Below are 17,506 nucleotides of genomic sequence, written 5' to 3'. Positions count from 1 at the left end.
CACAGAGGTGGATTTGTGACAAGAGCATCCACTGTTTGATTCCCCAGTTCAGCGGAAATTTGGCAGGGGGAAATGACAGAGTATGAAAATATCAATGGAGTATCACCCCCCTTTAGCAGCGCTTCATTTTTCATCCACATCAGATACGTGCCAGGTTTTCTGTTGGCCATAGAGCTGCTTTCACACATTCAGTCTTTAACAACCTTGATCTTTGGCTCCAAGCAGGTGTAACTAAAGCTTCAGATCACAAGCTTCTTTTGAGTCTTTGAAGCTGTTGCCTGTTTACAGGAATACATGCTGTTTCAAAAAGCATATGCAGTTTCAGTTCTTTTTTAAAATCTTTCCCTGTCTCTGGGTAATTCTTCCTTCAACATATTTCAACAAATACACAAAGAAACTTTCTGCTTAGCTGCAAATAGTGAGGGAAAATTTTCCCCAAGGCACCCCCCAGGGTTTACTACTTGGTTCTCTTCTGTTTATCTTATGTACTTAATTTTTCATCACAGTCTCCAGCTCTACATATTACATATTCACTATATCCATTGATAATGCGATTCACTCCACCCTGTCCAAGCACCTTATTAAAATGAAACATATGAGTCACCTGTGACATTCCACAAGTACACACACCTTCCGATTTACAGTAATCTTTAGACACTTTCCAACTAGAGCAACTGTATCAAAATTTTTTATAAATTTTTGAGGATGTCCCTCTTTTATGTGTCTCTGCACTGCAAGAACTGGAAACTAAAAGTTCTTAGATACCCCCTGTTTGTGGGGTATTTTTAACTGCTACTACAGGGTAAAGAGGTACTCAAGAGGTGTCTTTGAGTGACGCCAATCTACAGTAATTAGTCTAGACCAGTGGCGTCAAAATACGGGCAACAAAGGATCTGATCTATCTGTGCAGAGGAAGGGGGCTTTTCACTATTTTTGCAAAAAACTTCCCTAGCTCTTTCTTTCAACTTGTAAACCAATCTAGAGAGAACATGACAATGAAAAAGGATTACAGAAAGTAAAAAAACCACAATGACCACAGTGGATTTAAATTGCCAGATGTTATCCTTGGCCACAGATTAGCATACTCTGGTAAGGAGGGCACAGAGGGTTTGTGTGCTGGGTATTAATATATCCATTTTTCCCCTCCACCACCAGGGTGCTGGTGCCCATTCTAAAACCATTTCCATCCACTTACACCAAAAAAGGCTTCTAAAAAACGTGGCACAACAAAATTTCTGGGTCCAAAGTTGGATTCAGTAGCATTAATAGCTCTGTAAAAAATAAACCAATCAGCCCATAGATTGTCACCACCAAGATTTCAGGTTCTTCCAACCACACGTCAATTTCAACTTATCACAAAACCCACGACACACAACAAGCGCACAACTCTGATTTTGGTTTCCTCCAAGTTGTTGTGGTTGTAGCCTAGCTGCCGGCTGGAAGCTACTACGTGCTTATAGTGCATCATATTGGCATTCCTACTGCAAAGGCAAACAGGAGAAAGAAAAAAAAACTCCTTAAAAGCATGCAGGTCTCAGGGGAACACACCAGTGGGTAGTTATCCTCAGGGATTCCCCAGAGCTCTGTTTGAAACCTCACTTAGAAAAAAAAACATGTAAATCCAGTCATGATACTATTGCTATCACTTCTGTTTACACATTTTTACTCCTTACTTTACTATGTTCTATTCCAGCACATAAAACTCTCAAAAACACAGATCCTGAGCCCTCACATACCTGTGATTTTATTTTCATGATGTGTCACTCACCATGGGAAATAGTTGATCCGTACCCTGTTCTTGTAAATCACAATTCCAGCAGACATCACCCCAATGAGAATCTCTGTGTTACTCTGGTCCTGAGGGGAGGAAAGCAGGTGAGGTGAATTAGCACACAGTGAAGGCAGAGACAGGTGAGCAGTCAGACAGAAACATGGGAAGAGGAGGAGAGTACAACAGGCTTCTTCACTAATGTAAATCAAGTATATGTTGCTAAAACTGACAAATTAAGAGTTTTATTCTGAGCTTCATGATTATATATCTCATATGCATATCATATTTTAACTTTAATACTGTCAAACTGAATCCATGTTCAAGTCCCCATTTGTACATCCCATAATAACATAGTTGAAAAATCACTGTCCTCATTTCCTCCAGCATCTAGAGCTCAAATATCTACTGGATGAACAGGCTGGTGCAGCTCTTAAGTCTGCAACGGAGCTTTTTGCCTTGGCCTGACTGTTATTGTGAAGTGGCACTATATAAATGCAATAGAATATAGATTAGTCAGCTAGATTATGTAGCTTTATTTGAACTTTCCTACAAAATAATCCAGAATTACTGCATTACAAAAATGGATCTGAATGCTGGTTTTCCTGTTCTGCTCCTATCTGTTGGTGTCATGATGAGAGCTGAATGCCAATGTGTGGCATTTCTGCAGGGTGTGGGCATCAACATCAACTGTACACACTGCAGCTCCTCCAAACTGCTCTCATTCCAAGAGATGCTTGGCTCCATGGTTGCTGGCAGAATGAAAACAGTGTAGCATGAACCATATTGTGACAGCAGGGAAGGGGAAACCTTTTACAGATTAAAACATGATATCAATTTCGATCACAGCGGCTGAGGGTGGGTATGGACTCTGGATTATCGCCTAACTGCTCGCGGTTTTTGTAGGCGGGAAGAAGCAAGACAGCTAGAGTGAGATCAAAGACAGTGGACGTGTCTATGAGGCCTCGCAGCTTTGGCTGAATATATATTTTTAAAAAAATATTACAGTAGATAAAATGCAACACAGAAAAACACAAGAACAAAGTCTTTGTAACACAGTCTTTAACAAAAAGGCAGGCATTAAGTGACATGTAATAAAACCTCACTTACCCTTGCATAGTGCAGCTCTACCCCATAGAGCTCCAGCGTGCGTGCTGTGTTCAGGTAATTAAACTCTGACTCGGCCGGAGATAGACCACTGAGAGAGAAAAGAAAAAACAGAGTGAGAAAGGGTAAAGCAACAGTGAAGGGACAGGAGGCTGTGTGTCGGAGCAAAGGGAGTGACAATGACAGGGTTGTGTGTTAGACATATGGAGGTGGAAAACGCACAAAGAAAATCAACAAACAAAATAGGCAAGCAGAAGTTAAGGTCACATAACCTGTAGCATATGTGCCATTTGTGATTGTGTGTGCTTTTATATGGCTAAATGCACATCAATGAAATAAGCCTTCTTACATATTTCTACTTCTACCATAACAATATTTGACACAACAAAGGTTCAGCAGCTACTTAAAATGAACATAAAGGACTCATTTTCTATTTTTCTAACACATGCAGGAAACTGTATCAAATCGCAGTGAGCGTGTCTTAGCGTACCTGTGCTGCTGGTGATGTTTGGCGACCTCTTTGTGAAAGTCTTGAGGGGGGTTTGGGATAAAGGAGTACTCAGACAGATAGCCTGGACTATGCTCTGTTTCACTGTAGTCCCCCAACTCAGCTAGAAAGAGAGAAAAGAGAGACACATTAGAGTTCTAAATGCTCAGTTTTTTCCATCCTTGGCTCATATCCATCTGTGGGAGTGGATATACCTATCTTTTATCAGCTCAGCCACACAGCTCTGGCAGTGGCCTCAGAAGTCCCGCCCAGCTGCTGTTCAAACCTTTTGTTTAATAGGGGCAGCCAAAAAATGTTGGCTTGAAGAGTTTGTTTCAGACAGAGGATGGACTGAGGCCGAATATAAGATAAATAAGGACTATCTTGAACATTTAATCATGCAAAGCTACTTTATGGAGTAAAGGAATAAAAAAGTAAAGCTATAAATTTGCATAACAGATATCCCTTTAATTTGTCTATGCATCTGTTTAACAGGTAGAAAGATTCAAACTGTGACTTTAATTAGTGCTTAATGAATAGCTGGAAATTCGAGCTGACAACATGGGAAGGAGGCGTGGTGGGAAAAAAAAAAAAAAAAAAGAAGTATTAAATGGACAGAGGATGCATATTATGACGGAGTGGCACCAAGGGATTAAGAACAGATTTCTCATGAAATACTAAAATGCCATCACCTTATTATTGGATGGGATGTAGTATGTAATTGTGCAAGTGGGTCTATATAGGTCTCAAGTCTGTGCAGATTTTTAAGCTGTGCTTAAGGCAACACAACCCTATTACCTCATTTCATCAGAACAGATAAGACCCTTCAAGTCTGAACATAAACTAATATTGTCCAACACATTTTTATCCCCGCCACAGGCCAACTGGCAGGAATATACAGTACTGTGCAAAAGTCTTGCTTTCTTTATATTTTACTTCCAAGGAGCCAGACTTTCTTATCATTTTGAAAGTGGTTTTGAGCCATCGCTGCCCAGGCCCTTGGACACTGGCTACTTCAGCCTACTTCGGGTCAGGAGAGAGGTACAACAGTGAGTGACTACAGCCATCTGTAAAACACGGTGGAGGCTCTGTCATGGTTTGGGACTGCATTTCAGCCAGTGGTGTTGGGGATCTTATTATGAATGCAGAAAACACACAGTGGAACACTGTCAGTCATGGACTGGCCTCCCTAGAACCTGGACCTCAATATTATTAAAGCAGTGTGGGATCATCTTAACAGAAAAAGGAATAAAAGGCAGCCAACATCCAAAGAAGAGCTTTGGAATGTCCTTCAAGAAGTCTGGAGAACTGTTCCTGAAAGCTATTAAAGAAATTACAAGAAAGCTTGCCTCAATAAAGGGCGCATGAGGATTATGTGAATCATGTGAAGCGACTCTACAAGAGTCAAAGAGTTAAAAAAGCAGAGCTGGAAATGAGAACATCTTTTAAAGAACATGTTAAAAAAAACAGACGAGTAAGGGTTATATAGTTTGGGGATTTTAAAAAACAACTTTTCAATGGGAAATTATCATGGCATTTAACTGTGGCTCAAGATAACGAAAACAGGACTTAAAATAAAGCTTTTTTTTTTTAAATTCAATGATAAAGAAACAATTGCAGATATCAGTCAAAAAACACCGAATAAAATAATTCACAGATGTCTGATAGCTTTCAGAGCTCTCAAAGATAAAGAGCTCAAAGCGAATCCAGCGAGCTCACTAGCTCAAAAGCCTCGATGAACTCAAGCACTCTCTTGACTAACCTACAAACCTGGTGGCCTAAGCATATTGACCAACGAATCAATTACAGCTCACCCCCATATTGATGTGTACACACCACCAGGGACGTATGCGTATACGGTCAATAGCTTACATTTCAGAACAGTAGTTTATGGTTGGTTTTATTTTAAGCTGTAGTTATTTCTTCATCAAGGTTCAGCGGTGAGGTCAATGAACCTCAAAGACTCGTCAACCTTTTTAGATCCATCTTTTGACGTGAAATCCATACTCTGTTGCAGATTGGCTCAAAGTGGGAGAGACTAGGCTTGAGCTCAAGAGTCCTTATTATAATCCCACTGACCAGTAAAGCACAGACAAGTATTTCAACTTTCAGTTTGCACTTGCACTGCAGACAATTTAATAGAAATGTGTATGTATCAATGTGCATTCTTGTGTTTGTGTGAGTGTTTAGTGACGGAAATTTAAGATGATATTATTTTCCAAGATGGCTATGATTTGATTATTATTATTGATTTATTTTTTAGAAGAGGGTTACTTTGGTTTTGACAACATGTGCAAGCTTTAGCGTTGGATTTAGAGCCATCAGTGCAGGCACTTGGGCTGAGCTAACTGAATTAGCAGAATAACAGCTGCTTCAAACAGTTTTTCCCAAAAGTGAACATGTATCTTCATAATCTATGCTGGCACTGAGCGAAGTGAGAACATGGACACAGCTACACTGTGTGTGTGTGTGTGTGTGTGTGTGTGTGTGTGTGTGTGTGTGTGTGTGTGTGTGTGTGTGTGTGTGTGTGTGTGTGTGTGTGTGTGTGTGTGTAAAAGCAGTAGCAGCATGATACTGCTAGACTAGGCCAAATCTCCTCTGTGACCTACATATTGAAGCTGAGGATATTCCCAGCAAAATATGCAAAAGAAGAAGAGTGCTGAAAGCAAGAGGGAGGGAGAGGAGAGAGGAACGAGGTAAGAGAGGGGGTTTATGAGCACATACATCGGGGGAGGAGGGGCTGAACATCCACCGCGATGGCCTAGTCTGTAGGTCTGCATGGCTAGTAATGAGCAGGTTGTAGTCAGTGGGTTTTACAGTTATAGCGGTTAAATGAGATGCCAGAACAAGGCAGGCTCAAGAAAGCCAAATCAAGCTGAGTGCATGAGTGAATTTCATAGATCTAACTAGGCAGTATAGCCTAACTGTCATTTATTTAATTTTTGTTTTAAATTTATCTGAGAGCAGTTGAGACCAGGATCTGACCCGCTGCTTGTGACCGAGCTGTATATGCTTTAATGCCTAAAGCTCGATTTACTAGTCTGTGTTGAATCTCTGCACAGCTGCTTTGTTGTTTGCATTCATGTATATGCACTGGTATATTTGCATTGCCCTGCCATCACGAGTGAAACCAAGCTAACTGTGTTGGGCTTGAAGCTAATAAATATTGAACAACAGTTATTTTCACTGAAATGCAGGAAAGGGTAAAGTGACTGAGCCTAGAGCAATGAAAACTAGAAAACAGTCTGGTTCCACTGGCAGTATACTGGCTCCTGTATTAGCATTTTGAGCAAGCTTGATACAGTTACATCCTATTACACATTAAACAAATGTGCTGATAAGTGACTGTGTTTACTGTATATATTGCTACCAAGACTGAAGATGTCCAAACCATGATGTAGCTAGGACAGATGCCGGGGGTTCCTGTACTCGCATTCTGAGATCCTCGTTTGACACCTGATGAAACCATCATTTGCTCCTGAATTGTTTTGGATGCTCAAGAGCTGAATCCATCCAACCGTGCTTCGAGTCTCTTATTGAGTGGTGCTTTCTCTGAGCCATACAGTATTACAGATGCGGAGCTTGGCTTCTCTGGAGAGTGAATGATGTTTCTGCAGCTAGGGCTCACTGGTGATCAGCTTCTGGTTTAAGGTCACCAGTTTCCCAAATGAGCTAACCCAAGTACACAGACGAGGATACAAACTCCAAGGTGTCCAGTCCAACATCTGGTATTTCACTTGTTTCAGTTAATTAGGGCCCTCTTTAAAATGGACCCTAAACGGTGTGAAAAAAAAGAAAGAAAAAAAAAAAAACACAGAAAGAGCCTAAAATGTGCTCAATGTCAAGTGAAAATCTCCTTAAAAGTGGCATGCTGCGATGATAAAACTGTGTTTGGCACAGAGACAACTGCAGCAGCACATCAAGGAAGACGTTGAAGAAGGAAAAACTTCCAGATAATAAATTTAATAATGAAAGTTAAGTTTAAATATTCTTGCCATTTTATGCTTACCTGCTTAAATGCCCCTATAGTGTCTTAGAGTGGATAGAAATGATACTGTGATTATGGTGCCCTTCACCCAAGACTTTCTTACCACTTTCATCTCTGCATATTATTTAGGACCAGTCTTTTTTTTCAAAGACAAGCCACAATCTCATCGAATATTTATACCACTGGTGTTAATATCAAATATCAGCACACGGTTTAATTGAAATGTAATGGCTTCAGAGCACCAGTTATAAATGCACTCAAGCAACCACAGTCATTACATTGAAGAGTGTGTAGCTAAAGAGAGTCCTAATGAATTGCCTTTCCATTGTTAAGTAGAATGGGAGCACCAAGGGAGCACTACTTACATTGTACAGCGTAGGAAGCCAGCAGCGCGGCTGTGTTGTGAGGACAGGGCAATCTGGAAGTCAAAGGAAGACATATGCACGCACACACATTCACTCAGATTAAACAGATGTTTCAGTCTTGGATCAATACAAAAGATATTACAGTTCTTTTCAAAGAGCAGAGATTAGTTATCAGTAGTAATATGGAACTGTGAAGAAAAAAAAAAATCTATTCGATTTTATGTGAAGAACCAAGTAAGCGGAAGCAGTAACCCTTATATTCACTGACAGAAACAATAAAGAGCATGTTGTGTGCGCTTGTACAAATGCCCAAAGAGCCTACGTGTGCTGCATAAACTCATATTTCCTCCAGTCACCCACATCTTGGCTTTTAAGCAGAACCTACTGTGCAACAATCAGAAGAAGGCTGCCTAAAAGCAGGGGTGTCAAATTTGTTTTCGCTCATGGGCCACACACAACGCAATCTGATCTCAAAGCGGGTTGGACAAGTAAAACCATTGCATAATAATTCCCTTGTTTTTCCTCCCTAAAGAAGATGATGTTCACCTGAGCCAGAGCTTAGATTTAGAAAAAAAAGAAGGTGCAATTTCAACCAGATCAAGAAAGGTGGAGGTTTTGTACTTCCAAATGTTTTTTAACTAAACTAGAACAGTATTTTACATCTTTCATGATTTAAACAGCTTCTGTTGATCTAGAAATAGTTTTATAGTTTTTATTAATGATGGGTTCACGGCATTCAGAGGGCCAAATTGGACCATTTGGCAGGCCGGTTCTGGCCCCCAGCCCACATGTTTGACACCCCTGTCTTATAGGGAGGGCAGCTTTAAGGGAAAATAGTCAAGAGTGGCTTGTTTCAGATGACCTGCGCTGCTGCACCAAGAACCAGTAACAGATCAATATGGATTATTCTGAACTGTAAATCATGCAAAACTACCCTAGTCTAAATATCTGGATAAACCACATCTGGATAAACCACAGTGCATTTGGCAAGAGCCAGAATGCTCCACCTAGGTGATACAGCAACACTGTGTATACAGAAGAGCACACTCACCTTCCAGTTAATAAATCCTGTTTGATCTGAAGAAAATACTGGTACCTGAGGGGAGAAATGGTGCATCAGGATAAGCAATCAGTGAACCACTACCTTAGCTTGCAAACAGTATAATCTGGTAATACTATAAAGTAAAGACAAGCACCCAACAGAGGCCTGGCAGGAAGATTACGATGAAGATTTTTTTTAATGGCTATTCCAGACATTAAAGCTATATAAAAACAAAGCAAAACAAAATTATATATAGCTTAGGTTTTTTAAACCTGCAGGTGAAAACTGTACAAGTTGTGCTGTGTACTACACTGCTGCCACTGTTTTTTGATTGTGACTTGAATGTACAATACCATTAGATCAGTATGTCTGATCCATGGCTCCCAATTCACTTTTACAAGCTGTATACAAAATACTGATAAGGCTTGAGGAACAAGGCCACGGCTGAGAGGCTGAAACAAACTCTGGGCAAAAAGGAGATGCAATGCTGCGATAGCTCTTCTGCATGTGCACAAAGCATTGTTGGAGACCTTGAGTTTGGAGAACATATTGTGTTACAAAACATGTTTTGTTTTTGTTTGTTTTTTTTAATTGCTTGAGCTGCATTGAGAGAGAAAATGAAGCCCAGACCTTGAGAATCAGTTTGCAATTATTAAAGATATTAAAAATATCCAGGGATGCATTGTGAAATTCATACCCATACTCCACTTCAGAGTCCCAAAGTTGCTCTTTTTAAGCTTTTAGCCACAATGAATTTCATAGTAAGCATTTAAATACCTGTTGATGGAATTACTAAATCACAGTAAAGGTTGCTTTATTCATCTGCATTAATGTTTCTGGAGTTGGCACCGAATATAACAACATTTGGAAAAAGCAAATATGGCAAACAGATTTTACTACAAACCTTCTGCTTGCAGATATCAGCTTTTTAAAAATGCTTCTTTGGAAAAGCTGATTTACTTTAGTGCCTGGACGACTAACCTCTGTCTTGCCATTTTTCAGTTCATGTGGCACTCTAAAATTAACAAGTAATTTATTTGATTTACAATTGAGATTTTATTTCTCAGTTAATGAACTTTAACGTCACAGCTAAAAAGTGTTTAAAAACTGAGTGCTTCCTTCTGTTCTAAGCTTGGCACGCTGTTGAAAATGCCTTTTGTTTTTAGATTATTAATCTGATTATAAAAGTTACTCATTCCAGTGAATGACTCATTATAGATTGGTACATAATGACTCAAAAAGAGTCAGTTGACACCTCAAGTTGGAGGTTTTCCAGCAGACCCAGAACTTGCTGAAGAGATTATACATCTTATACCCGTGTATTTGTTGCTACGTCCACAAGTATGTCTGGAGAGTACTCTGGTTAGTCTTCTGCCAACGCAACCCAAAGGACCGATGGATTGATGGACATACTGACTTCTAGCTTGTTCGCTGGGAGAAAATAAATCTCTTTCACTCACTCTAAACAGAATCTACACATTTCAGACAGACGGATAAGCCTTAATGTCAAACCTTACATTCCCACTGTCACTTGTGTCTGAACACAAGGATATAAGCACGATGGTGATACTATGGTTTTATTTGTAAAATTCAAGCTCTTACCGTGTGTATTCTTCCTGAAGTTTACCGGGGTCTGTCACAAAGAATTTGACTCTGAAGCTTAAATTATGGGGAGACCCTCCTGGAAAAACAGTGATGAAGAGTTAGAGGGGCTCTGAGCATAAATATTCATCAGAGTGTCAGGTATAATATTTGATAAAATTTTAACTAAATGGATACTCTATTTACAACTTTCTTTAGGAAACATTATGTAAACGGACATTATTTACTGCAGGTTCCATAACACTAAACTTCTGTTTTAGTGATGTAAAAAAATGTAATAAATAATACAAAGTGTAAAACATGCACGTCTACATTCATGCTAGAAGAGCCTCTATTCATGTACTGCTTTAAAACAAACAAAAAAAAAACAACAACGGTGTTTTTGTCAATGAGCCAATCGGCCCCAGAGTTGAGGTGCAGTTCAATCATTGCTGGAGGAGGTCTGCAGATTCCACTCAAGCTTAATTGTTCCACGCCTCACATATTCTATTACTCATTATTAAAAATAAGAACAGAGTTGAAATAAAGTTTAATAATCGCTCAAAGCACAGGCAGAATTTTAAATGACAGTGTGGACGAGGGACTTTTGCCTGAGGTGGAGAGTGGATTTTTTAACCATTGTTGGGGCCACGCTGTACACTACACTAGCTTCAACCAGCTGGGGGAGGGGGGGGGGTCAAACAGTCAAACACAGTGAATGTGTTTGACTGTAGGACTTACAATGAAGTGAATTAGTTAAGTTGGTGTGTGAGGTTGAGTTCACCTACTTTTTAACTGTTTCCTGATGGGCTTATTGGGATCCAGCCAGCGCTGTAAAATATTGATAGAGAGACACTTAGAGACACCATGAAGTACACAACCTAAATTATTCACCAGTGGCCACAGACGGATACACACACACACACACACCTGTCAGAAATACTGAAATACTGTAGAGATGGCTGCAGACACATGCAAGTATGCTCACACAGAGTTAATTATTCCACAACTGATCCTTTAACAACCTTTTGTCAATGCAACAATACAGGATGAGACAATAACCTTTCTATCAATATAGTTACATTTTGCATTACATAAAACACTTCTTTAGTAAAAGGCATGCCAGTGTTTGTGTTTCTCCTCTCATTACAACATCTGACATGCGTCCCAACTCTTAATAACTCAAACAATGTTTAACACAAACTTATAAAGTATATGTTAAGTACATGTTAGAGCTGCATGTGGGGGAACAGTCGACTATTTTTGTTAATATGTGGAAATAACACTCTGAGAAATAACTCCTTTCAAGGCTCTGTTGACAAAAAATGTGATTTCTTTTTGTTTGTTTATCTGACAGCAAAGGAGGTGGTTGTTTACCACTGTGTGGCTTTTGCCTTTTACCTTATTACTTCAGATCTGCACTCTCTGGACTTATTAAAATGATAAAGTCAAACAATAATGCAAGTGGAGTCTTGGCAGTGAAAATGTCATAAATAAACTGATACTGGTTCCTGTGTGTCTGAGGTCTTAGGTTGCTCAAGTTCTAGGTTGTTGCAGGACTTTCCCCTACAGCCCCACTCTAAAGAAAGTGAACTATCCACAATTTACCCAATCAAAGTTAAAACTGCTTCTGATAACTCATGTGATGCTGTCGGGGGAAAAAAAAAAAACTAAGATACAATTTTCACACATGCAACTTCTCTTTGATTCACACACACACACGTATGCACTCCTGTGGATTTCAAAAGGCATACTAACCGGTGCATCTGATGAGTCGTCAGTCAAGTGCAGGCCAAAGTAGTCCCTCTCAGTCAGCTCCAGGTGCTTGAAGACAGCATCCAGCAACACCTGGCCATTATCCGACTTCTGCAGAGAACAAAGGAAAACACAGGATGAATTAAGGATTTGCTACGCAAAGTGTTGCTTTCCACAAAGGCCCTTCTTTGCTGCTCCTGAGCTCCTCAGTTAAAAGGTCACAGAGAGAACAGTGATAGAAGTAGACTGAAAAATGGGGCTAGTGCTCCTCTTTCCTGCCACAGACATCTAAACTAAACAACCACAATGTATTGGAAATACGTCACTGATTTATAATTTGTATGCAATCTATGTTGAGCTTTGTAATTTCACCCACAACACACAATGATGAATCTGAACACACACACACACACACACACACACACACACTTTAAAAAGTCGCTTTGATTCACGTGTAAAAAAACAAATCATCAGTGTTTTCTTTTGTGTTGCAATTCTCTTCTAATGTATGCAAAATGCAGCAAGGAAAGTGGGGGACAAGAATGAAAATATGTAACCTGGGGAATGATGAATTTGCCTGATTTACCTTACTGGAAACAGGTGTTTATTATTATTTGATGTAAGATGGAAAAAAAAAAAAACAGCAGTATATAGAGGAGTTAAGAGAAAGGTACTCTGAAGGACAGCAGCTTAAAAAAATTCTCAAAGCACAAAACTATTACCTGTCTAAGGTTTAAAAAAACAGGGAACTTCTCCCTAAAAGGCTGCAAAATGTGAGAAATCAGTTATAAAATGCATCATTAATATCACATCATTTCCTGAGAGTTCAGAAAGGGTGAGAGGATAAACTGTTGGACCACAAGTGGAGCAGAAATTCACACCTGATCCTGCTGCTGCAACTTTAAGAGAAGGAGGGAGAGCAAGAGTGTGTAGTTCCATCAGAGCTCCCAAGGGAGAAAACACACACACACGCACACACACAGCTCGTCCACTTCTCCCCTTTGCCCTGCTGACACAGTTTTACAATGCAGTGTCTTAGTGTGTGTGGCAAACAGACACAATGTTAGTTGACAGTTGACATGTTGACATGGCAGCCCTCTAGGACAACTGGCAGTGTGTGTGTGTGTGTGTGTGTGTGTGTGTGTGTGTGTGTGTGTGTGTGTGTGTGTGTGTAGTCTACTGATGTCAAAGCCTTGTTAAGTGTGAGTCAACTCTGAAATCCTCTGCTCCATCTCTCACCTTTACTGAAGGACAGATTTTTGCTTTGAATTCATTCTGTATTGGGAGTACTGGTGAATTTGACTTATTGGCCTTTCATTCACACTCAGGTAAACACTAAAAATACAACATGGGTATATTTGAGAATAGGAGTTCTACAGAGAAGAAAACCCCTACACAAAACATAGTCGTGAATTTCTGTGAACCGCTATCTTAGAGGGGATCTGTTGTGCTTTACTGTGTGTCATATGTATACTGTTAAATGCAGATGCTCATATTAAAGTCACTGTATGTGCAAATAATTCTTATTAGGTAAGCCATCTATGCCATCAAAGAAAGGGATATTCCCTATGTGGTCATCTTAATTTTAAAAAGATTGTTCTGTCAGTTCAGTCATGCATTAAAACCTAGTAAATGGTTCACTGCAGATTATTCAAGTAGCAAATTCATATTGTATGAATAGGCATCAAACAAGCCTTTTGCAGCTATAAAGATTAAGCAGACTGTAAAGCGCTAAAACTGCTGTTCCTCTAATGGCCACCAGAGGCTGCATCCAAAACTTACGCCTCCCATGTTAAAAAGCCCAAATTTAGATCAGAAATAAACAGGTTCATAGCCTGGTACTAAGAACTGTTTTGGTCTCAATGGTGGATTTTCCCCTTCAAAATAACTGTACATACAATTTAATACAAGGTCTCGAAAGCCAAGGAAAACAATGAACTTTAAACACCTTGTTAACACAGTATCTGCTAGCATCACATCATTGCCAAGGAGTGATGATGAGATGGATAAGTTCATGCTTCATATACAGCCTAAACTTGGCATGCACACAATTTGAGAGCTGAAAAAGACATGCAGAGGAGAGAGCAAAAGAACAGAATGGTCTCTGGTGTTAGCTCTTCCCTGAATTTAAAAAGCTAAGTGGGAGGTTGGATATAAGAAGCTTTTTTTAAAAAAAGAAAAAGGCAGATGAAGGCGCAGACGTCACCGCAAGAGGAGGAGGAAGAGTTGGAAGAGCAGATGACAGCCACCCTCTTAGTGAGAAGGCCCTTTAGCAATCTAGTCTAGCTCAATGGTTCTCAGGTGTGTTTCTCACATGCGACAGCTTCAACATCTAATAGCCTTATAAATCATCATAAATAAAACTAGTTCTAAAGTACCTGCCCAGCTGCTCAGGCAAATTAGCTTGAAAGTCAGTAGAAGCAAGACAGAGATCTGCTTTGATGTATGGTTCAGAGATGGTGGGCAGTGACAAAAAAGACAGGAGGAAAAGAGGAAGACTCAGAGGAGGTTCATGGATGTAGGGAAAGAGGACATGTAGAAGATTGATGTGACAGATGAGGATGTTGGAGATAGGGTGAAATGGAGGAAGATGATCTGCTGTGGCAACCCCGGAAGGGAGCAGGAGGAAGAGGAAGAGGAAGAGGAAGAAAAATGAGTGCTTTGAACTTTTTACCCCTCAGTTTCCATTGTGCTGCTGGAAATAATAATGAAGCTGAACTCAGATGGCCTTAATTTGTTAATTTTGATTTCATGTTGTGAAGGCAAGCATATACACCTGTTGGCAAACTTTTGGTAGAGCAGTCATATCTTATATTTATTTTACCATGAGGAAACCTGCTAATGGAGCAGTTGTTGGGTCATTTCTGTTCTAGGCTAAGCCTCAACAAACTTAAGAATCTAACAATGCCTCTTAAGTATATTATAAAGATATTTTTGATAAATACTAATTTATAAAATTATGTAAACTCAATAGCTAGAAACTTTTTCTCACTGGCTGCTTTTATGGGGCTGTTGGAAAGCCAAAGAATCGGAAAAGTCTAATGTTTACAGCCAACTGACTGCGGCTAAACCGAGAAAATGAGGAAGTGAAAGAACGTGCAAGCCTCTGGTGTGACACTTTGGTCCTAAGACTATTGATAAACGTGTCTGTTGTCTCTATGAGAAACTCTGTATGTGTGTATGCTTTTCCTTTGTATGAAGCAGCTTTTCAGCTCGATGTGGGAGCCCTCTGTGCACTTTTACACTGTGCTCCCAGGAAACCCATCGCCTCTGTGTGTGTGTGTGTGTGTACGTTGGTGCTAGTCTCTTCTGGTATTCTAAAAGCGTATGAGCCAAATGTGCGATTGCTGTGAGAGCAAACAGCCATACATTGTTAAATCTGAGCCAGGAATACACACAAAAGGCAAGCATGCCTGCACAAAAAACAAACAAAAAAAAAAAACACACACATTCTTTCTCTGGACTTTTATGCAACAAACTGCTGCAGCTACAGCAACAACAGCTCCATATTCTGGATAGCTCATGTGGCAGTACACAGTGAGAGAGGAGTCAGAGAGGGCAGAGTCATACAACATAAACTATGAGAAAGACTTTCAAAGAAAAGACAGAAAGAGAATGCAAACGTAAGACGACAAGCGAGTCATGGAAGCAGAGAGAAAGGGGGGGACCAAGCATGGAAGAACAGAAAAGGAGTGATTGACGATGCAACCGGGTGAGACAAACGCTCTTTGTGCCCTTCACCAGCACCATGGACTGAAATAGTGTCTGTGTGCGTGAGAATGAAGAGAGAGGAAGGAGACATGATGATAGAGAGCAATCAGAGCACAAGAGATTGGCTGGGGGCGGCGGGGGGGGGAGTTACAGAGAGGAAAAAAGATGCTCTGATAAGTTTGTCACCCTGAGGGGCTTATTTTCAGGGTTAGAGGGGAAAGGACCATCAAACATCAAAAACCCCCAAATACAAAGTTGCATTCGAGGGGAAATTCCAGTGTTTTTATAACAGGTTAACAATAAATGTGACAGTTTTATTGCCGTCCTTCCACAGGAAACAGAACTGTGTGTGTCAGTGGGGAGTGAATGTGTGTGTGTATGTGTGTGTATTAAAGAATGAGGGAAATTCAGGAAAGTATGAGGCAGCTTGTCCAGGCAGGAAAGGAACAACATGGAGGAGGAGTCACTGATATGTATAGCCGTCTTCCTTTTTCAGTAAATACTCACCGCAGAAAACACTTTCAGGATGAGAACCTAGGGACCGATGTGGCAAATGCATATCTGCATAACTGTCCACCTCACTTAATGATCAGCACCGTGTTCCATGTATTGTGTCTAGTAAATGCCGAAAAGTACAATGGAATTTCATTAACGTGGAAAGCTGCAGCAATGTTATTATTTTTTCAAAACCCTCTCAATATTAGACAGCATAATTTTATAGCCCAAAACAGCTGTAGGGTTGCAGTGATCTACATCTAAAAATTACTTTAAACAGTCAGAAATCAGCGAATGTCTACTTAATGGATGTTGGGCAAGAAAATAACTCCAGCATACACATATAGCACATCCTGCCCACACATGCAGTGTGACACCTCCACACCTCCCTGTTTTCAAAACAGTGTGGTTACATTCAATATTTTGGCTCTTCCAGACTCAGAGGTGGAGAGAACAGTTTACTATTACAGTGTTTTGTTTTGGGTTTTTTTTTTTTGGCTCCACCATAACTCCACCATAAAACTGTCAAAGCTATGACAACGCATGCAAGTTGTTGGCTGCAAAAACCAAACTGCGCTTCTTTCATTTGAAAGAAGGAAGCGGGAATGAAGAGCCGACACAGCTGAGAACTAAGCACAAAAAGTGAGGAAATTTGTGGTCAATTATTATTTCTTTATTGTAACAATAATTCTTGATAATAAATATTATACCGCTGGAAAGCCTGTTGATTTTCCTTTAAATGGTGACACATTTGTAAGGAAAATGCATTTGTGGGTTGAGCAGCAGAGTTGAGTATGTGGGTTGTGCCCATGAAAAACTTGGCAAATCTTCTCTGCCAAGACCAAACAAGAGTCAATAGTGGAATAAGGTGTTTGGCATTGGCAGAGAAAATCTGTTTTTCTGTGGGCACATCCCACATACCAAGAATAGTATAGAAATAGAACAGAAATAGAAAGCTTTTATTGTCATCAAATATGGAGTATGATGAAAATGTATTAGCTGCCACAGTTCAGTGCCTTTTCTTTATAAAACCTAAACAAGAAGTTAAGAAAAATACTGTAAAACCAGGATGCATATGCTACAAAGAGGAGTATAAATATCAAAGAAGCACTGTTACAACCAAAAACTAATCAACCAAACAAAAATTTTCTTACTTTTTGCGCTAAGTTTAGTACCAAGTTGGCCACTTCATCAGAATAATATATCT

General features: G+C 39.9%; 1 protein-coding gene across 1 annotated transcript in view; it reads right to left on the bottom strand.

The window, feature by feature from the left end:
* ptpn4a (protein tyrosine phosphatase non-receptor type 4a) overlaps window positions 1–17,506 on the bottom strand; it is a 73,393-nt gene that overhangs the window by 21,701 nt on the left and 34,186 nt on the right. The window contains exons 3-10 of the mRNA XM_030757814.1: window positions 12,097–12,204; window positions 11,127–11,169; window positions 10,360–10,438; window positions 8,767–8,811; window positions 7,716–7,768; window positions 3,366–3,486; window positions 2,879–2,966; window positions 1,769–1,857 (exon numbers count right to left, since the gene is read on the bottom strand). Of these exons, the coding sequence (XP_030613674.1) occupies window positions 1,769–1,857; window positions 2,879–2,966; window positions 3,366–3,486; window positions 7,716–7,768; window positions 8,767–8,811; window positions 10,360–10,438; window positions 11,127–11,169; window positions 12,097–12,204 (626 nt within the window). The remainder of the gene's footprint in view (window positions 1–1,768; window positions 1,858–2,878; window positions 2,967–3,365; window positions 3,487–7,715; window positions 7,769–8,766; window positions 8,812–10,359; window positions 10,439–11,126; window positions 11,170–12,096; window positions 12,205–17,506) is intronic.

Source organism: Archocentrus centrarchus, chromosome 21 (genome assembly GCF_007364275.1).
Source record: "Archocentrus centrarchus isolate MPI-CPG fArcCen1 chromosome 21, fArcCen1, whole genome shotgun sequence".
In the NCBI taxonomy this organism is placed as follows: Eukaryota; Metazoa; Chordata; class Actinopteri; order Cichliformes; family Cichlidae; genus Archocentrus; species Archocentrus centrarchus.
The sequence above is the reverse complement of the archived record's forward strand: the minus strand, read 5'-3'. Positions and strand labels throughout refer to the sequence as shown.